At 45.9% G+C, this 22097-nt stretch overlaps 1 protein-coding gene across 1 annotated transcript in view; it reads left to right on the top strand.

Annotated features, from left to right (window-relative positions):
- Nucleotides 1-1478: 1478 nt before the first annotated feature.
- Nucleotides 1479-22097, top strand: part of LOC135517779 (malignant fibrous histiocytoma-amplified sequence 1 homolog) — a 29931-nt gene continuing 9312 nt past the window's right edge. The window contains exon 1 of the mRNA XM_064942375.1: nt 1479-4819. Coding sequence (XP_064798447.1) covers nt 1864-4819 — 2956 coding nt within the window. The 5' untranslated portion in view covers nt 1479-1863. The remainder of the gene's footprint in view (nt 4820-22097) is intronic.

The following is a 22097-nucleotide window of genomic DNA, read 5'->3' as shown; positions in this document are numbered from 1 at the left end:
AGTCACCCAGTAAAATACTACTTGAGTGAAAGTATTTCGCTTTAAATATACTTAAGCATCAAAAGTAGATGTAATTGCTAACATATACTTAAGTAGTTAAAGTATAAATCATTTCAAATGTCTTATATTAAGCAAACCAGACGGAACCTATACCTTTTTTAAATTTACGGATAGTCGGGCACACCAACACTCAGACATCTTTTAAAAACGAGCGTTTGTGTTTAATGAGTCCGCCAGTTCAGAGGCAATAGGGATGACCATTCACAAGTGTGTGAATTGGACCATTTTCTTGTCCTGCCAAGCATTCCAAATGTAACGAGTACATTTGGGTGTCAGGGAAAAATGTATTGAGTAAAAAGTGCATAATTTTCTTTAGGAATGTAGTGAAGTCAAAAATATAAATAGTAAAGTACAGATACTCCCAAAACGACTTATGCTGTACTTTAAAGTATTTTCACTTAAGTACTTTACACCACTGGTCCTTAACATGTATCGTCTATCTCGGTTTTTGTTTGTGCTGCGTGTTTTAATCAGTTTGAACTTCATGGACTCAGAATGAAAAGTAGCATCGCATTTGCAAAAAATATAATTTACAAATGGTACAACTAACATTTCTGTGCTTCATGGTAACGGGTTCACGAGAAAAGCATTATGCCCTTTTTATGTTATGTACAAATCCAATCAAATTTCAACTTTAGGGTCCCGAGTGGCGCAGCGGTTTAAGGCGCAATAATGTGTTCTTAACTGACTTGCCGAGATAAATAAAGGTAAAATAAAAATGTCTAATTTCAATGTGATATGGTGACGTAATGGTTTTTACCAAATCCTGTGCATTCACATCATTTCCGTTAGATGGAGACAAATCACATGTAATTCACGGTACAAAGAACACGCAGTTTCCCGTCAATGAATACCAAGAGAAAGTGGTACAGTATTTTGTATTTGCCCCCAATAAGACATCAAATCAAATGTTATTTATCACATGCGCCGAATACAACTGGTGTAGACTTTAAAGTGAAATACTTGCATACGAACCTTTCCTTACGATGCCTTGAACTCATTACATCATGCAAGTTTCAATGTCTGCTACTAAAAAATACATTTGGAAGGGGGACATTAAATATGGTGTTTGATCAAAATAACATTCCAGAAACTGAATTCGGTACTATTTGGTCTGTATTTCTTATAAGCATGTTATATCCCATCTATGACCAGAATAATTATGGAGGAAATGAGCTCAATATAGAATCATTAATTCAACTTTTACAACTCATCAGTTGGTGAGGAAAATATATCTAAATAAAATGGAAAACAGTTGTCTTCTCTGGATTAAACATACATAGTCCTTTATTTTTCTTGCCAAGCATTTAATAATAGCTTTCCCTCATCATGGTCAATAGAATCAATAACTTAACCAAGAAGGTGTGCTTAAAGGCTGACGCAGTGTGTTCTAGGCGTTGTTGCTCTTTCCACACGTCCCTGAGCAGGAAGGACTGCAGTTCACGAGAGAACACGGACAGAGAGAGTAGCAACTAGCGAGTCATAAGGAGTGACCGTTCCCGTTGTTTGATTTCATGCATTGTTTGTTTGAATAAGGGACGCGATTGGATGCTACGATACCAGACAATGCGCTGGAGGGGCCAGCCGAAACGCATGGGTTTTAAAATAGACTTGAAATTGCGGTAGGTTTTCCTTTTCATTGTGTGGTTCGCGGCCGTAGATAAAAGAAGATGCGTGAAGCGCTGCTGCCCAGGTCCAATCGTCTTGATAGGATTGAAAAGCATGGTTTCTTGCTCCTACTCGAAATGGAGTTACTGTCGTTTTCCCCGTTGTTTGTATTGTTGATGATAAGAACAATAAACGATGAAACAAGCACCTAGACCACCATGCGACCAGGATAACAAGGAGGGGTCGGTCTGTAAAGCCATGGAGGACAAGGAGAACAATCTCAAAACGGCTACGCTGTGGAGAGATGCTGCTGTCCGCTCTAGGAAGCTGCGAAGCAACCTGCGTCAGCTCACGATCTGTTCCAAAGACAGGGAGAGGATAATTCTACCTGAAAATATAAACGAGATAGAGGTGCTCAATCTGGGCAATAACTCGCTGCACGAGCTACCAGAAGGATTGGGGGCTACCCTCACAAACCTGCGTATCCTTATCCTCCGCAGGAACAAATTTGTCACAGTTCCTTTTGTGGTGTTTGAACTAGGTCAACTTGTGGAGCTGGACATGAGCCACAACTGCTTGAGCCACTTCTCTGAGGATATAGGCCTGCTGAAGGGGCTGAAAAAGCTCTGCATCAGTCACAACAAGATCCAGTACCTGCCGTCACAGATTGGGGCACTGCAGTGCTTGGAGGAGCTGGACATAAGCTTCAATGACATACGTGATTTCCCCAGGTCCTTCTCACAGCTCAAGAGGCTCCGTACTCTGGATGCCGACCACAACAACCTGGACCAGTGTCCCCCGGAGATTCTTGCCTTCGGTGACCTGGAGGAGCTCGACTGCTCTGGGAATACGTTTGCATGTCTACCAGGGGACATCATGAAGCTGCAGTTCATCAAGATCCTGTGGCTCAGCAGCATTCACATCTCCTCATTACCTGACACCTTCTGTCAGCTGCACAACCTGGAGAGCCTGATGCTGGACAGTAACAACCTCTCAGCTCTGCCTCGTTCCTTTGGCAACCTTCAGAGACTGAAAATGGTCAATCTTTCATCTAATGAGTTTGAGGAGTTTCCCCAGGTTATCCTGAACATCACCGGACTAGATGAGCTTTACTTGAGCAGAAATCGACTGTCTTTTGTCCCAGAAGAGATAGGCCAGTTGCATAGGCTGGCAAACCTCTGGTTGGACAATAATAAGATTACTTATCTGCCTGACTCCATTGTGGAGCTAGAGAGATTGGAAGAGCTTGTTTTACAGGGTAATCAAATAGCCATACTTCCAGATAACTTTGGAAAACTCTCCAAGGTAAACATTTGGAAGGTGAAGGATAACCCCCTCATCCAGCCTCCCTATGAGGTCTGTATGAAGGGAATTCCCTACATCGCTGCCTATCAAAAGGAACTCACACATTCCCAGCTCGCTGTGAAGCCCAGATTAAAACTGGTCCTGATGGGAATGAAAAATGCTGGGAAAACTCGGCTCAGACAGAGTGTGGTGAGTGAGCAGCAGGATGCCAACTCTGCTCAGGGGAACAAAGGGATCGATGTGACTAACTGGGTAGCGGACGCCGATCGCAGTCTTACATTTTTAGTGTATGACCTGTCAGGGAAGCCAAATTATGACCTCGTCAAACCGTTTTTTCTCTCACCCGGTGCTCTGTACATCCTTGTTGTGAACCTGAAAACGTACTCACCCAAGAGCTTTTACACCCACGTTGGGTACTTCCTCCACCTCCTCAGTGCCAAAGTGCCCCACGCTGTGGTCTGCATGGTGGGCACACATACAGACCTGTGCGGAGACATGGAGGTGGAGGAGAAGAGCCTGGATATTCACAGACAGATTGCCCTGCAGGAGAAGTGGGACAGCCATTGCCTGCGGACCCTCGCCCAACAGGTGGACCAGGCCCTGGAACAGGGCTACAACATCCGCACCTCCAGCCCTCACATCCTCTTCTATGGCGTCACAGACAAGAACCTGAGGCGGAAGAAAGCCCAGCTGCAGTACATGCTGAACCACAGGCTGCAGCTCCTGTCCCCTGTCCTGTGTGTCAGCTGCACGGAGAGCCAGAGGAACATCCAGAGGCTGAGGGAGAAGCTCATGTCAGTGGCTGACCACAGGGACATCTTCCCCAACCTCCACCGCGTGCTGCCCAAGTCCTGGCAGATGCTGGAGGAATTGCACTTTAAGCCCCAGGACCTGTGGCTCTCGTGGTGGGACTCGGCCCGCTTGGGCCTCCAGGCAGGACTCACAGAGGACCGCCTGCAGAGTGCCCTGTCCTACCTGCACGAGAGCGGGAAGCTACTCTATTTCGAGGACAGTCTGACACTAAAAGAGTACGTCTTCCACAACCTGCCACGCTTCATCGCCATCCTCAATGTCTTCTTCCAGAGTGATGAGTCCACTCTGCTGGAGAGGCTACTGTCAGATGGGGAGAGGGGGGACAAAAGGAGGGCCAGTGTGGTTATGGAGGGGGAGAAGGAAGAGGACCTCCGGGCTACCCATCTACAGCACCATGTGGAGGGCTTCCTCAGCCACGGCCTCCTGCCTTCCAACGTCATCCGGCTGCTCCTGAGACCTCTCATCCAAACCCAGCAGGACCTCCACCTCATCATGGAGCTGCTGGAGAAGATGGGGGTCTGCTACTGCATCAACAAGCCCCGCAGCAAGCCTCTGAACGGGGCCACCGTCTGGTACAAGTTCCCCAGCTATGTCAGCAATGAGGAGCCCCATGCCGAGGCCTGGGTGAACGGGAGCTCAGTGGCTGCTAGTCCGTTCTTCTCTGTGGAGCAGCTGAAGATTGAATACAGCTTCCCCTTTCTCTTCCCACCTGGACTGTTTGCACGCTACAGTGTGCAGATCAACAGCCATGTGGTTCAGAGATCAGATGGGCGGCACCAGATATTTGCCTATCGTGGTAAAGTGCCTGTGGTAGTCAGCTACCGTCCGGCTCAGGGCAGACTGCAGTCCGAGACACTGTCCATAGCCAGCCATGCCTCCCTGCCAAATATCTGGACTGCTTGGCAAGCGATAACACCACTGGTTGAGGAGCTGAATGTCCTTCTGCAGGAGTGGCCCGGGCTCTACTACACTGTTCATGTTCTGTGTTCAAAGTGCCTCAAAAGAGGGTCACCCAACCCACACACCTTCCCAGGTAAATATGATTTCCCCTCTCTCTCTGACTCTTTGATTCTCTGTCCCGCTCTTTCTCTATCACATCCCTCTCTTTCTCTATCACATCCCTCTCTTTCTCTATCGAGTCCCTTGTCAAGCCTCCCAGAAGTAGGCACATTTTCAATGTCACACTTCTAATTTAGCAAAGATGTGTAAGGGACTTTGTAGTTTACATTGCCCCACCCTAATTTTCATTATTTTAATGACAATATTGAGGGTTATATGTGGTGTGAGCAACTGGAAGTGTAAAATTATACTCCAGTATATCAGTTACCAGTGGTTTAGAATCATCATGGAATTATGGAAATATCTCATCTCATGGAGGGGACATCTGATACAGGTGTTTTTTTTATGACATACTCCTCTCCTGGGATTCATTTGAATGGATGAAAGAGAATAATGAACTGCTAATAACAACAGATTTGAGTCAGCGTCACGCCGTGGAATTACCCAACAGTAATATGGTCTGACCTATTATGAATGCGTCAAGCAAACTTTGGAGGTTTGAGTGAGAAAGTGAAAGCCGTTCTGAACACTCATTCACTGCTCTTGTGCTATAGTCAGTCGAAATAGGGGTTTATTGCTGTGTTTGTGTGGATGACTCATTAGGTTTAAAGTCAGTCAGTGGGGGATGGAGGCTGCACAAAGGCTACATTGCCGCTGTAGGTGACATTAGCTCAGCTAAAAGAGGGAGGGAGGAACAGCTCTGTGGGGCTCAAGCCCCACCTCTGATACACAAATTGGCCTCGGAGCTGTCTGTTCTCGGCCTCTGGCTGAGTTCATGGACAAGTTCTGACATGGTGGTGTAGACTGGTTGTTGCCATGGCACCACAATGTGCCTTTATTTTCTTGGAATGTGACTATAGTAGATGGATCATACAGCATGAGCAAGCCCAATCTCAGCTCTTTTGTTATGATGCACAATGCCATCCAGACATCAGTAGACCAGTGTAAGCTCAAATGGCGAAATCAGTAAAGGTCTCACTATTCATGCATTCATTGGGAAGAAGTGTAGGTCTACAGTACATTGTCTCGTTACTGCTGCTAGTATGAGATTGATTTTGTTGTGATGTCATTGTATTACCTCCTAGAGTGCACTCTTTTGTATGAGAGTAGAGCGCCTACTCATTTTCCTGATCCTATGAATGACAGAATATCTGCCAGACTGATATCTTTCCCTTTTTTTAAATAGTGCTTTTAAATGGGCCTTTTTATACTGCAGATCTTGATTGTATCTTCTGCTGAAGCAGTCTGTAGTGCTGGAGCTATGCGCCAATCAGGATAGTTGATATCGTAAAATAGGTGTGGTCCTGAATTGAGCAGACAGCTGGGTCTTGGCTGGATGTGTAGCTACCCCAATCCCTGGCCCTCCTACCCTAATTTTATTTTATTTCTCCCTCTTCTCTCTGTGTCAGCTCCTCACACTCTTGTTTTCACGCTTCAATCCCCTCATCCACCTCTCCCTCTCTCTGGCCCAGGGAGGGCTTTGGCGGTCTTTTGTGGATTAGTTCACGTCTGCGGCGTTGCTGGTTTGAATCATTAGACGTGAGACCGTGCTTTTTCAGAGCTGTTTCACTGGCATGCCTAGGCTTCCGGAGCAACCGTCTGTCTGACTGACACGGGAGCCGGGACACAGACCAGCGCCTGCTATACTAATACACTGGAGCTTAGCTAGGCACATAAACTGGCCGGTAGATCGAAGTAAGGCATTTCTCTGGCAGATAGACTAGATGTCATATACGGTACTGTAGTAGAGACCTAGGAGGAACATACGCACTGTTGTAGTTTGCCACATTTCGCAAAGGCACAACATATAGGGATTAAGTTTAGCAAGGTGATTGTCCTGTCGTCACCACAGTTTATTTAACTGACTAGTAACTAGATGGTGACGGCTTCGTGCTTATGTAAATGTGTCACATTTCATTGCAAGTGTCGTTCTAATTCCTGCTAGATAGGAGTGAGAGAGTTACTCTACCACAAAGCTAGTCTTTCTGCTTGGGTATTTATTGAAGCAAGGCTGGATGTGATATCATGCTTGGGTGACTTTGACAAAGTGAATGGGGTGGGAAGGAATGGAGGAGATGGTTTTGTTTGCGTGGGTGGAGGGGGGAATGTAATGTGTTGTAGGTTAAGGATTTGGAATTCAATTAATGGAACTTTAGCCCTGTGCACTGTAGCCTTCTTCCCACCAACCCCAGCTGTGCGCTTCAACCAGTTAAGCATTAGGGGGCGCTATTACATTTTTTGGATGAAAAACGTTCCCTTTTTAAACAAGATATTTTGTCACGAAAAGATGCTCGACTATGCATATAATTGACAGCTTTGGATAGAAAACACTCTGACGTTTCCAAAACTGCAAAGATATTGTCTGTGAGTGCAACAGAACTGATGTTACAGGCGAAACCCAGATAAAAATCCAACGAGGAAGTGCTGCATTTTTTGAAACTGCCTCATGCCAATGATTCCTTATATGGTTGTGAATGAGCTACGAATGAGCTTACGCTTTCCACGTATTGCCCAAGGTGTCTACAGCATTGTGACGTCTTTTTACGCATTTCCATTGAAGAATAGCCGTAAAGGACCATATATAGCAAGTGGTCACATGGTGTCTCCCGCAGAAAATCTTGTGTAAAATACTGAGGTAGCCATTTTTCCAATCGCTTCTTATGAGAAACCAATTGCCTCAACGGATATATTATTGAATATATATGTTAAAAACACATTGAGGATGGATCCTAAACAACGTTCGCCGTGTTTCTGTTGATATTATGGAGCAAATTTTGAAAAAGGTTTGGCGTTGTAGTGGTAGCATTTTCCGGTCGATTTCTCAGCCAAGCATGATGAACAAACGGGAGCTATTTCGCCTACAAAAATAATATTTTGGGAAAAAAGGAACATTTGCTATCTAACTGGGAGTCTCCTGAGTGAAAGCATCTGAAGTTCGTCAAAGGTAAATGATTTAATTTGGTTGCTTTTCTTATTTTCGTGAAAATGTTGCCTGCTACCAGCAGAGCCTAGCATAGCATTATGCCATGATAAACTTACACAAATGCTTGTCTAGTGTTGGCTGTAATGCATATTTTGAAAATCTGAGATGACAGTGTTGTTAACAAAAGGCTAAGCTTGTGTTTGAATATATTTAATTCATTTCATTTGCGATTTTCATGAATAGGAAAAGTTTCTAGGGGTATTTATGTCCACTGTGTTATGCTAATTTGTTTGAGGCTATTTACGATCCCGGATCCAGGATTGCTAGTTTCAAGAGGTTTTAATTTAGACTGGCCAATAGCTGAACTTGAACAACCCACTCAAGTAGTGACTTTGCAGGTGACTTTTGTTCAGCTGCACCTGCCAGTTTCCATGGGAATGTGCCCTCTTGTTGTGTTCACTGGAGCAAATCAATGGTCGCTATAGGTTTGCCCTCCTGTAAAAACATTGGTGATTCAACTCCTATAGAATGTTCCTTTACCCCTGCTTTGTCTCTGTAGAAATGAAAATGTTCTACCTTTTCCACAACCTGTGTTCCTCCTCCATTTAGCTGCAAAGCTTTTCATATGTCCTAATATGGCCATGTTTTTGTCTGCTGCAGCTTGTTGACTCAGTGTTGGGGCTCCTCTCTTTCCGGCAGACTAAACATGGAGGACTCTTGAATATAATCTTTCTTCTGTGGAATCTAGAGAGACGACCTCCATCGCAATAATCGTTTCCTTGCATCTGTTTCGGCCTGACATCTCTGAATCAAACAAAGGCATGCACTCCCCTTTCCTATTCATGACCTGATCTGCCTTTATATGGCTGGAAAAAATCTCAGCAATGCAGACCAATTTCCCCCCTACACGATGCCACCCCACAAACCTTGTATTGTTTGTGTAAGTGAGAGTCTGTTTGTGCTTGTGTTGAATGTATGTGTAAAGTGACAGAGGGTGGTGAGTGAGTAATTAGTAATGTGCAGTTAATTATTTCCTCTTCCACACACATCCAGATTCGTTTGTTGCCTTCTGCTGATCTGACAAATAATGACACTTGTCGTAAGCAGAAAGAATGTGATCCTTCACAGGTTATCCTTAAAATTGATGTGCCCACTCACTCCTGACCACACGAATGGCGTTTTAAAATACTGTTCAAATAGCCCTCATTTTGGTGGAACTCTTATTGACCTCTTGAGTTTTTTTTGCGGGGGTACAGTACACGGTCCTGAAAATCGTCTCAAAGTGTGTTTGTGCAGACATCCAAGCTGCCGTCAGTCGACCCTGAGTGGACGATGTGTGAGAAACCAGAGCATGATCTCTGGCTGGGCTCTCAGGGTCTGCCCTTCTCCTGTACTTTGTGGTACCTCGTGTAGCAACCTTCTCCTCTGCCCAGTGCTTCAGCCTACCCTGTGAATTGTAGTACAGTAACAGCACAACAAATACACCTACTGGCCTATATATCTGTTTGTCAACCTGTGAACTTTTAAACATGCTTGGTGCAATTTACATTCCAAGCTGCTAAGTACAATAGATTTATTTCAGGTGCTTACCAAGATGCCTTATCTCACAGATCATTCGTGCCCATCATACAAGTTCAAAGGAAAAGGATAGTATTTTGTGTACATCTGCTCTTTTCAAATCAAATTTGATTGGTCACATCCAAATATTTAGCGGATGTTATTGCGGATGTAGCTAAATGCTTGTCTTCCTTTGAAAATGTTTAAACATCTTATTTTAATTTTTTACCCCCTTTTTCTCCCCAATTTCCTGGTATCCAATTGTTAGTAGCTACTATCTTGTCTCATCGCTACAACTCCCGTATGGGCTCGAGAGAGACGAAGGTCGAAAGTCATGCGTCCTCCAAAACACAACCCAACCAAGCCGCACTGCTTCTTAACACAGTGCGCATCCAACCCGGAAGCCAGCCGCACCAATGTGTCGGAGGAAACACCGTGTACCTGGCAACCTTGGTTAGCGCGAACTGCGCCCGGCCCGCCACAGGAGTCGCTGGTGCGCGATGAGACAAGGATATCCCTACCGGCCAAGCCCTCCCTAACCCGGACGACGCTAGGCCAATTGTGCGTCGCCCCCACGGACCTCCCGGTTGCGACAGAGCCTGGGCGCGAACCCAGGGTCTCTGGTATGCTTGTCTTCCTAACTCCAACAGTGCAGTAGTATATAACAATTCCCAACAATACATACATCTCAAGTAAAACAATGGAATGAAGAAATATATAAATATTAGGACGCGCAATGTCGGAGTGGTATTGCCTAGAATACAGTATATACAAATGAAATGAGTAAAACAGTATGTAAACATTAATGTGACCAGTGATTCCATGTCTATGTACGTAGGGCATTGGCCTCTAAGGTGCAGGTTTGAGTAACCGGGTGGTAGCCGGCTAGTGACAGTGATTAAGTTCAGGGCAGGATACTGGGTGGAGGCCGATTAGTGATGGCTATTTAACAGTCCGATGATCTTGAGATAGAAGCTGTTTTTCAGTCTCTCTGTCCCAGCTTTGATGCACCTGTACTGACCTTGCCTTCTGGATGCTAGTGGATTGAACAGGCCGTGGCTCGGGCCTGTCCTTGATGATCTTTTTGACCTTCCTGTGACATCAGGTGCTGTAGGTGTCTTGTAGGGCAGGCAGTGTGCCCCTGGTGATGCGTTGGGCAGACCGCACCACCCTCTGGAGAGCTCTGCGCTTGTGGGCCGTGCAGTTTCCATACCAGGCAGTGATACAACCCAACAGGATGCTCTCGATTTGTGCATCTGTAAAAGTTTGAGGGTCCAAGCTGAATTTCTTCAGCCTCCTAATGTTGAAGAGGCGCCATTGCGCCTTCGCCACACTGTCTGTGTGGGTGGACCATTTTCAGATTGTCAGTGAGGAACTTGAAGCTTTTCACCTTCTCCACTGTGGTCCCGTCCAAGTGGATGGGGGTGTGCTCCCTCTGCTGTTTCCTGAAGTCAAGGATCAGCTCTTTTGTTGACGTTGAGGGAGAGGTTATTTTCCTGGCACCACTCCACCAGGGCCCTCACCTCCTCCATGTAGGCTGTCTTGTCATATTTTGGTAATCAGATCTACTACTGTTGTATCGTCTGCAAACTTGATGTTTGAGTTGGAGGCGTGCATGGCCACACAGTCATGGGTGAACGGAGTACAGGAGGGGGCTGAGCACGCACACTTGTGGGGCCTCAGTGTTGAGGATCAGCGTAGTGGAGGTGTTGTTTCCTACCTTCACCTGGGGGAGGCCCGTTAGAAAGTCCAGGACCCAGTTTCACAGTGCACAGTTTAAACCCAGGGCCCGAACTTAATGATGAGCTTGGAGGGTACTGTGGTGTTGGAAGGCTGAGCTGTAATAAACAAAGTATCTTTTGTTGAAGGACAGAGATCTAGGGAGTGGTGTCCAAAGCCGGCTTTGATTCTTAGCACTTTCCCTCTCTGTGTGGATCCTCAAGCCCAATTTGACTCTGCAAACCCCTCTAATCCAGTTAGGGGATCTGCTCGGATCAGGCTGCTAGTGATAATGGTCATGCAGGGGACTGGCCAAGAAGGCAAAGTTGAGTTGGTTCGATTATCACAGAAACACAGTCACACAAACAAACACATTCATCATTTCACTTACCCTCAAGCTCCTCACAGCCTCATCCACCCATACCTTTAGAGGTATAGTAGTTACATTGAACTTTACCCAGTTTTTCCTGTATAATTGCATCATTCTTTTGTATTCTAAAAATGAAAGACATGAGATGACTGAAAGCTCACAACTTTAGGCTGCCTGCCCAGCAATGACGGTATGAAGACATTTCAGTTCACTGGAACATTTGTTGGGACATGTTTCCACATTATTTTAATTTCATTCTGCCTTTTTAGTGAATAAGAAAACTGACTTTTCACTGTGGACTAGTTGCTTGCTTAGGAATTGGATGAGTAGTGGTGAGCCGTAAGTGCCCATAGGGCTCCCTGCTTGCTAGTTATTATAGTCGCACAGGCAGTCTATCCTCTTCGTCCCAGTACGCCATGGATATACTGTATCAAGGAGGAGCATAGATCAGTTGTACAATCAAGTATTGTTTTCTCACCACATGGAGGTCAATTTAATTGGACTCCTTACATGTTATTTAGATCTGGAAAATTCTTAGGCCAACTTAAATTATTGCGCTTTACCCCAAGAGACAGAACTGGTGGGTGCTCCAAATATAGCCAAAGGCCTCCAAGGCTAACTTTACGAGAAAGTAAGACGAGCCACTACATTGACACCTGTCACAGGAATCACAGAGAAGATGTCTATGTGCTAATATCGGCTAAGTCACAATTGTTTAAAAATGTAGAAAACCACCTTTTTGAAATCTTGAGCAATATGGAGCTGTCATTACCAGTAATTGAGTACGGGGATTGGCAATGAAGTCTAAATGAGGAAAAAGTTGAAAACATGTTTCTTGCAACTCTTCGGCTGGAACTTCTCTGTCCGTTTATGACTGTGTGTGTTTTACCCATTAAAACATGCCTCTGGTGGAAGTGCTGGGAAATGACGCAGCTTAGACACTTTGGCCAAGGACTAACAGCAGGGTCAAGAGGAAACTCAGAGGCTGGTGATGATTGTTAACTCAGTAACAGCCAAGCACAAGGTACTCTGGAAGAATGAGACAGAATCTAACAGCCAAAGTCGAGCTGTTTTCAGGTACTATTCAGAGACTGGAGATCTGAGAGACACAGACTAAACTACAAATGCAGTGTATTGGTTAATTACAAACTTAGTAAGCTTCTGAAGGGCCTGACTTGTTGCTGAGTGGCTGTATCTTATTGATCGTGGGCCAGTCACAACTGTTGATGCAGAGAGCGAGTTATCATATTAGTGATTGTGGCAGGAAACCTGCTCGTTCTGTTATAATGGAGAGGTTCAGATGTCTTGCGCTTCCCGGCTCAGGGACGAGGCTGGAAGTGAAAGTGATAGAGCTCATATTGCCCCTCTAACTGATGTGCTGCTGTGGCCTTCTGAATTGTCTGTCTGTTCAGTACAAGTTAGCCTAAAGTGTTCTTCTCAGTTGTGTATGTTCGTGTGTGTCTGTGTTGGGGACGTGAATGAGCTGTTGACCTGAAAGAAGGTTAGCCTAAAGGGTGTTTTTGTTTTTTAACTCTGTGGACATCACATGGGAAATGGTCTTCTGGATATCTCACATTAGATGTGACCCTCTGATGACCTGACCATAAAGTCAAATAGGCCTACCTATGATCGTCTTCCTGTACAGCTCATGCTGACATGGTTTGATTTTCTACCTGTGAATTCTAATTCTCGCTGTAGTCTGAGGAATTTCTCCTGTCTGCACCTACCTGTGCACTCTCTACCACACACTAACTCCACTTAGGTGGATAAGACACCCGTGAGCTAAATGTGTTTTTCAGAGTTGCTGTGTGTTTTGAATGGTTTGGTCTGCTCTAAATGTTGTTTTTCATATCACCAGCTTGTTTAAAAAAAAAAGTATTGTGCTGTATGAAATCTGTCCTCAACTCAGCCTAGTAATCTCTGAGAGGACGTCAAATCCTGTTATGTCACCAGTTGGCTGCCCAACTGGAGTTGTGTGCAGTAAGCCTGTCCACTGTATTATCTCTTAGACATGTGACAGACAGTGGCTGTCGTGGTTTGGATGGGTTCATCGCTTCTATCCTGTGGGAACACAGAGTTAATGGTCACCTATCCTCCACCGAGCCCCCAACAACCGGCTGTTCAGGTTTTGTTGCTGCATTCACAATCTATGGGTTTTGCAAGCCTGGTTGCCAGCCCTCGTTTTGTGGTGATGATATATATCAAACCCTTTTCAGCGTAGGTTTCCCCTTTTGCCTGCTAGCATCAGTCAAAATCCTGAATGTGTTGACCAAAGCCACCAAGGCTCAAACTTGTAGTTTCCTAGAAGGCAGCAGAGTTTTTTTTAACGTTTTTTTTTTCCTCCATTTGGCAGGCCATTGTCTGCCTTGAAAGGGAAATGGTGTCTGGAAATAAAAATTAGGGCACTCTCATTTATAGTTCTTCACTTTCAGGCTTTCAGGCTTTCCTTCCGGTCAGCGCACACTCCTTTGACGTGGTCCGAGGTCTAGAGCTGATAGCAATGGTGGAAATGGGCTGTTTTGGTCACCGTCGGACAGTTCACGTCCTGGATGAAGCATGAGCACAATGCTCCTCTCGGCCAGGGATAGACCACTTTGATGGGGGTGGGAGCCATTAAAACATCTGAACTGATGATGAGGGGCCGCAGTTGCTCACGGGTTAACCTATCCACAACCCCCTCCCCCATTGCAAGCAAAACATTTTAGTGACCCCCCCCCTTGACAGCACAGATATTTTGGGGTTTGTTTTAGAGTTTTTTGCAATTCCACATATTTTGCCATGGGATGTAGATAAATGTTTGGTTTACAGCTCATTTCCTGCAGTTCTACACATTTTGCCGTAGGGTGGATAGAAATGTTTGCAGTTTTAAATATGATATCGAAGTCAGGCTAACAAAATCAATAGGGGCCCCCTGGCTGGTAATTGAACCATGCTAACACGGAGAATGAACCTGTCCTCAGATCAGTTCACTTCCTGGCAGATTGCCTTGCCAGATGCCAATTACTCAGCTCCGCCTGAGGAATGATGGGGGGGGGGAGAATGTGATGATCAGGCTGCCTGTTTTAATGACCATGATAACCTAGCTATTACTGTTAGCTGCTAAATAATACAATGTTCAGCAGCATCCTGCCCCAAGGAATGGACAGCTATTTTAGGAGCCCCTCTTGTTTGTTCTACTCTGGGTTTATTTTCACCATTGGTGGACATATACAGTTGAAGTCAGACATTTACATACACCTTAGCCAAATACATTTAAACTCATTTTTTTCACAATTCCTGACACTTAATCCTGTTAAGAATTCCCTGTCATTGTTCAGTTAGGATCCCCACTTTATTTTAAGAATGTGAAATGTCAGAATAATAGCAGAGAGAATTATTTATTTCAACTTCTATTTCTTTCATTGGATTCCCAGTAGGTCAGAAGTTTATACACTCAATTAGTATTTAGTAGCATTACCTTTAAATTGTTTGTGTCAAACGTTTCGGGTAGCCTTCCACAAGCTTCCCACAATAAGTTGGGTGAATTTTGGCCCATTCCTCCTGACAGAGCTGGTGTAACAGAGTCTGGTTTGTAAGCCTCCTTGCTCGCACACGCTTTTTCAGTTCTGCCCACAAATTATCTATGGGTTTGAGGTCAGGGCTTTGTGATGGCCACTCCAATACCTTGATTTTGTTGTCCTTAAGCCATTTTGCCACAACTTTGGAAGACAGAACGCGTCTCCTTCCTGAGCGGTATGACGGCTGTGTGGTCCCAAAATGTTTATACTTGCGTACTATTGTTTGTACAGATGAACGTGGCAACTTCAGGCATTTGGCATTTGCTCCCAAGGATGAACCAGACTTGTGGAGGTCTACAATTTTTTTTTTCTGATGTCTTGGCAGATTTTCTTTAGATTTTTCCCATGATGTCAAGCAAAGAGGCACTGAATTTGAAGGTACATCCACAGGTACACCTCCCAATTGACTCAAATGATGTCAATTAGCCTATCAGATGCTTCTAAAGCCATGACACAATTTTCTGGAATTTTCCAAGCTGTGTAAAGGCACAGTCAACTTAGTGTATGTAAACTTCTGACCTACTGGAATTGTGATACAATTGTTGGAAAGATTACTTGTGTCATGCACAAAGTAAATGTCTTAACCAACTCACCAAAACTATAGTTTGTTAACAAGAAATTTGTGGACCTTACCCCAACCTATGTAAACTTCCAACTTCAACTGTATCTGGTTCTCTCATGTTGTGATATTACCGTGTAATTTAATGTATCAATGCTCAAGCTGATTTTTAAGAGGATACTGGACTGTGTCCATTTTCAGTGTTTTGATAAGGGCTACATTTGAATGTGACAGATTTTATGAAAGACATTTACACACAGGGAAAAATGTTATTTTGCTTGAGTGGACAATAATTGCAAGAATTTTGCTGTAGGGAATATATGTATTTTTTGTCTGTCTCTCCTGCTCGCTCTCCCATTTCCCTGGGGCAGACTGAGGCATATTTGAGGCATATCATATCACAGGCCTGTCACATCACATGGTGTATTTTCCTGCGTTATACAGTCGCCAGGTGTTACCATTAAACCCATATTTAGTCATTTTCTTGTTTGCGTATATGACCTTGCTACAACAACCCGATATACAGCACACGCTGTTTTAAAACGGATATCCGTTTAATATGCATTACTCTATATTAGCGTTCCTTTAGCTAAGCCCAAGGATTGTCTCATTCAAAATGAACATGATTGTGATTTAGGGCCTTAGCCCTAAATCCCCACCAGCCAGGCCCATCAGTGTGAGTGGGCTGATAATGTGATTGGACAGCTTCACTGTCAAAGGAAGAGGAGGGCAGTGGGGCTGGGGCTGTTTTTGACTGCTGTGCTGCATCAGGGTGATCATCTCATTATGCACCAGATGTTAACATCTGTCCCTGCAGCACGTACACACACACGTTCGCTCGGGCATGCACACACCACTGTCCGAACAGATGAGCAGCAGCTGTCTCTGTGCGCACAATATACAGGGGAGAATATAATGGTCTGCTAGTAGTTATTCCATATCCTGCCCTGGTTATAAGAGCCTGTCTGCACTATGCTGATACCCTGGCTATGATGGTAGCCTGTCTGCACTATGCTGATACCCTGGCTATGATGGTAGCCTGTCTGCACTATACTGCTACCCTGGCTATGATGGTAGCCTGTCTGCACTATACTGCTACCCTGGCTATGATGGTAGCCTGTCTGCACTATGCTGCTACCCTGGCTATGATGGTAGCCTGTCTGCACTATGCTGCTACCCTGGCTATGATGGGAGCCTGTCTACACTATGCTTCTACCCTGGCTATGATGGAAGCCTGTCTGCACTATGCTGCTACCCTGGCTATGATGGGAGCCTGTCTACACTATGCTGCTACCCTGGCCATGATGGAAGCCTGTCTGCACTATGCTGCTACCCTGGCCATGATGGGAGCCTGTCTGCACTATGCTGCTACCCTGGCTATGATGGGAGCCTGTCTACACTATGCTGCTACCCTGGCTATGATGGAAGCCTGTCTGCACTATGCTGCTACCCTGGCTATGATGGGAGCCTGTCTACACTATGCTGCTACCCTGGCCATGATGGAAGCCTGTCTGCACTATGCTGCTACCCTGGCCATGATGGGAGCGTGTCTGCACTATGCTGCTACCCTGGCCATGATGGGAGCCTGTCTGCACCATGCTGCTACCCTGGCCATGATGGGAGCCTGTCTGCACCATGCTGCTACCCTGGCCATGATGGGAGCCTGTCTGCACCATGCTGCTACCCTGGCCATGATGGGAGCCTGTCTGCACCATGCTGCTACCCTGGCCATGATGGGAGCCTGTCTGCACTATGCTGCTCCCCTGGCCATGATGGAAACCTGTCTGCACTATGCTGCTCCCCTGGCCATGATGGAAGCCTGTCTGCACCATGCTGCTACCCTGGCCATGATGGGAGCCTGTCTGCACCATGCTGCTACCCTGGCTATGATGGTAGCCTGTCTGCACTATGCTGCTACCCTGGCTATGATGGGAGCCTGTCTGCACTATGCTGCTACCCTGGCTATGATGGGAGCCTGTCTACACTATGCTGCTACCCTGGCTATGATGGGAGCCTGTCTGCACTATGCTGCTACCCTGGCCATGATGGAAGCCTGTCTGCACTATGCTGCTACCCTGGCTATGATGGGAGCCTGTCTACACTATGCTGCTACCCTGGCTATGATGGGAGCCTGTCTACACTATGCTGCTACCCTGGCCATGATGGAAGCCTGTCTGCACTATGCTGCTACCCTGGCCATGATGGGAGCCTGTCTGCACTATGCTGCTACCCTGGCCATGATGGGAGCCTGTCTGCACTATGCTGCTACCCTGGCCATGATGGGAGCCTGTCTGCACCATGCTGCTACCCTGGCCATGATGGGAGCCTGTCTGCACCATGCTGCTACCCTGGCCATGATGGGAGCCTGTCTGCACTATGCTGCTCCCCTGGCCATGATGGAAACCTGTCTGCACTATGCTGCTCCCCTGGCCACGATGGAAGCCTGTCTGCACCATGCTGCTACCCTGGCCATGATGGGAGCCTGTCTGCACCATGCTGCTACCCTGGCTATGATGGTAGCCTGTCTGCACTATGCTGCTACCCTGGCTATGATGGTAGCCTGTCTGCACTATGCTGCTACCCTGGCTATGATGGGAGCCTGTCTGCACTATGCTGCTACCCTGGCCATGATGGGAGCCTGTCTGCACTATGCTGCTACCCTGGCACTATGCTGCTACCCTGGCTATGATGGTAGCCTGTCTGCACTATGCTGCTACCCTGGCTATGATGGGAGCCTGTCTGCACTATGCTGCTACCCTGGCCATGATGGGAGCCTGTCTGCACTATGCTGCTACCCTGGCCATGATGGGAGCCTGTCTGCACTATGCTGCTACCCTGGCCATGATGGAAGCCTGTCTGCACTATGCTGCTACCCTGGCCATGATGGGAGCCTGTCTGCACCATGCTGCTACCCTGGCCATGATGGGAGCCTGTCTGCACCATGCTGCTACCCTGGCCATGATGGGAGCCTGTCTGCACCATGCTGCTACCCTGGCCATGATGGGAGCCTGTCTGCACCATGCTGCTACCCTGGCCATGATGGGAGCCTGTCTGCACTATGCTTCTCCCCTGGCCATAATGGGAGCCTGTCTGCACTATGCTGCTCCTCTGGCTATGATCGTGCAGACAGGCTCTTATGTTACTGCCTCCTCTCTCTTTAGTGCAGATGTGTTCATGTGCAGGATAATGCCGGCGTGATTAAAATCTCTTCTCTGCCTGCCAGGATTAAGCTCCACTTTAACCACAGCCATCTTAAACACACAAGTGCTGCTGGCTGGTTCTCCCGTCTTCACCTCTTCATCCTAAAGGACCCCAGAAGGCTGCCTTTGACACCGCCAGATTCTCGTCTGGCCTACTTGCTGTTTGCCAGGCAGGCCCAACTCAGTCTCCAAGGCAACCCACTGTGGAATGGCCAGAATGGGTTATTTTTGTGCCATCTCCTCTGGCAGAGAAGTAGGGCACACATTCCTCAGGCTGTGGGCCTGTCCGTGTCAGGAGCCACTCGCTGTTCAAAAGGGATTAGTCTAATTTAACGCATTTGAGAGACTGGTCACGATATCTTCCCGTCTCTTTGTTAAGCTGCCTCTAAGATAGAGGGAGATAGTCATGTCTCCAATCTGTCTGTGTAACCCTGACTCTTATCAGACTAGTCAGCAAAGTGTTTCTACATTTGTGTCTAGTGTTTGATTTACCCCACATCTTGTTCTATAGCAGATTGCAGTGCTTTAAATAACTGATAGGAGCAACTATTTTATGATTTGGTCAATATTTCCCTCCTTTTGGATTTATGGAGTTTGTTAGAACTAGACTAGAATGCCAAGCTGCAAACTCTGATGTGTAATTATCCTCCCCCCACGTTCTGGCAATGTGCATTGTTCATAAACAGTCAGTTACCTCATCAGACAAATGATGATCTCATCGAGGTGGTGGTCCAAATTGATGCAGCAACTGAAACTGGAACACTTACATTTGCTGGCCAAGGAAAGCCACTTCAACACTCAAAGCCAATCAAATTGCAGGCTTTTTGTTGTTGTTGTGGAGACTGAGTTAGGTCTTGGCCGAGGCTACCAAGACCAAAGTTTATGCTCCACACCAGACGTCACAGACATAGGCTAGTAACAACAGAACGTTAAGTGATTTAAAACCCTTGTTATGCAGTACGTGTAAGGTAATGACTGACCCTGGTGATCAAAATGTGTGTTAAAGTGGAAAGAATGTGGTTTTCATTGGGACATTTTAAATGGCGTTCTGTTTGGGCCTCATCCTGGGCCTTCTCACCTGCACAGCACAGACTGGGCAGAGCAGACAGCTACCTATGTGGAAATCTCATTCGCACCCAGCCCTAACTCAAACGCATCTGACCACCAGACGGCTGCTAGACTCTGTGTGTGTTTGGGTGTCATGGAAAACCTAATTTTGTGTGTGTGTGTGTGTTTGGGTATATTTAGCACTGCTATATGTCAGTCAGTGAGACAGAGTGAGTTGTCTCTGGCCATGTTTGTTGATCATGACCAGCTGCTTCATGTGACGTGCTTGGCCTGACTGTTGTTTTAACACACTGTGGTGCTAATCCTCTGACTGAGCTGTTGGCCTCTGGATCTGAACTCAGGGCAGCTGCTCTATGTCTACCACTGACTCACTGCTCTCTCTCTGCCTGCCCTGGGCACTACCGCTTGGTCTGACGCTGCACAGGTGGCAACCGGAGCGCTGTGTCTACTGTCCAAGATGTCTGATCTGTTTACTAGAAACTCAAAAGGTCAGAGTATGCCAGTACTCATCCAAACATCATGAGTTCCTGACTGTACGAGCCACACTGTCTTTACTCAGGAGGAACCTGAACTGATTGGACTATGTACAGGCAACCTGAGCTCTCTTTCCCTGTGCAAGTGTAGATTTCCGTCACTGTTCTCTGTGAGGGGTCAAATGGTAGGCTGCTGATGAGGGACATATAGTTGAAGTCGGAAGTTTTACATACACCTTAGCCAAATACATTTAAACTTAGTTTTTCACAATTCCTGGCATTTAATCCTAGTAAAATTCCCTGTCTTAGGTTAGTTAGGATCACCACTTTACTTTAAGAATGTGAAATGTCAGAATGATAGTAGAGTTATTTATTTCAGCTTTTATCTTTCATCACATTCCCAGTGGGTCAGACGTTTACATACACTCAATCAGTATTTGGTAGCATTGCCTTTAAATTGTTTCACTTGGGTCAAATGTTTCAAGTAGCCTTCCACAAGCTTCCCACAATAAATTGGGTGAATTGTGGCCCATTCCTCCTGACAAAGCTGGTGTAACTGTGTCAGGTTTGTAGGCCTCCTTGCTCGCACACACTTTTTCAGTTCTGGCCACACATTTTCTATGGGATTGAGGTCAGAACACGAAGGTAACCTTTTTGATGGCCACTCCAATACCTTGACTTTGTTGTCCTTAAGCCATTTTGCCACAACTTTGGAAGTATGCTTGGGGTCAATGGAAGAGCCATTTGTGACCAAACTTGAACTTCCTGACTGATGTCTTGAGATGTTGCTGCAATATGTCCACAATATTTTCCTTCCCCGTGAAGCCATCTATTTTGTGAAGTGCACCAGTCCCTCCTGCAGCAAAGCACCCCCACAACGTGATGCTGCCACCCCCCGTGCTTCACGGTTGGGATGTTGTTATTCGGCTTGCAAGCCTCTCCATTTTTCCTCCAAACATAACGATGGTCATTATGGCCAAACAGTACTATTTTTGTTTCATCAGACTAAAGGACATTTCTCCAAAAAGTACGATCTTTGTTCCCATGTGCAGTTGCAAACCGTAGTCTGGCTTTTTTTATGGCGGTTTTAGAGCAGTGGCCTCTTCCTTGCTGAGCGGCCTTTCAGGGCATGTCGATATAGGACTCATTTTACTGTGGGTATTGATACTTTTGTACCTGTTACCTCCAGCATCTTCACAAGGTCCTTTGCTGTTGTTCTGGGATTGATTTGCACTTTTCACACTAAAGTGCGTTCATCTCAAGGAGACAGAACGCGTCTCCTTCCTGAGTGGTATGACGGCTGCGTGGTCCCATGGTGTTTATACTTGCGTACTACAGTTTGTACAAATGAACATGGTACCTTCAGGCGTTTGGAAATTGCTCCCAAGGATGAACCAGACTTGTGGAGGTCTACAACTTCTTGGCTGATTTTCTTTTCATTTTCCCCTGATGTCAAGCAAAGAGGCACTGAGTTTGAAGGTAGGCCTTGAAATACATCCACAGGTATACCTCCAATTGACTCAAATTATGTCAATTAGCCTAACAGAAGCTTAAAGCCATGACATAATTTTCTGGAATGTTCCAATCTGTTTAAAGGTACAGTCAACTTAGTGTATGTAAACTTCTGACCCACTGGAATTGTGATACAGTAAATTAAGTGAAATAATCGGTAAACAATTGTTGGAAAAATTTGTTGTCATGCACAAAGTAGATGTCCTAACAGACTTGCCAAAACTATAGTTTGTTATCAAGAAATTTGTGGAGTGGCTGAAAAACCAGTTTTAATGACTTCAACCTCAGTGAATGTAAACTTCCCACTTCAACTC

This window comes from Oncorhynchus masou, chromosome 28 (genome assembly GCF_036934945.1).
Source record: "Oncorhynchus masou masou isolate Uvic2021 chromosome 28, UVic_Omas_1.1, whole genome shotgun sequence".
In the NCBI taxonomy this organism is placed as follows: Eukaryota; Metazoa; Chordata; class Actinopteri; order Salmoniformes; family Salmonidae; genus Oncorhynchus; species Oncorhynchus masou.
This window is presented reverse-complemented; position numbering and strand designations above follow the sequence as displayed.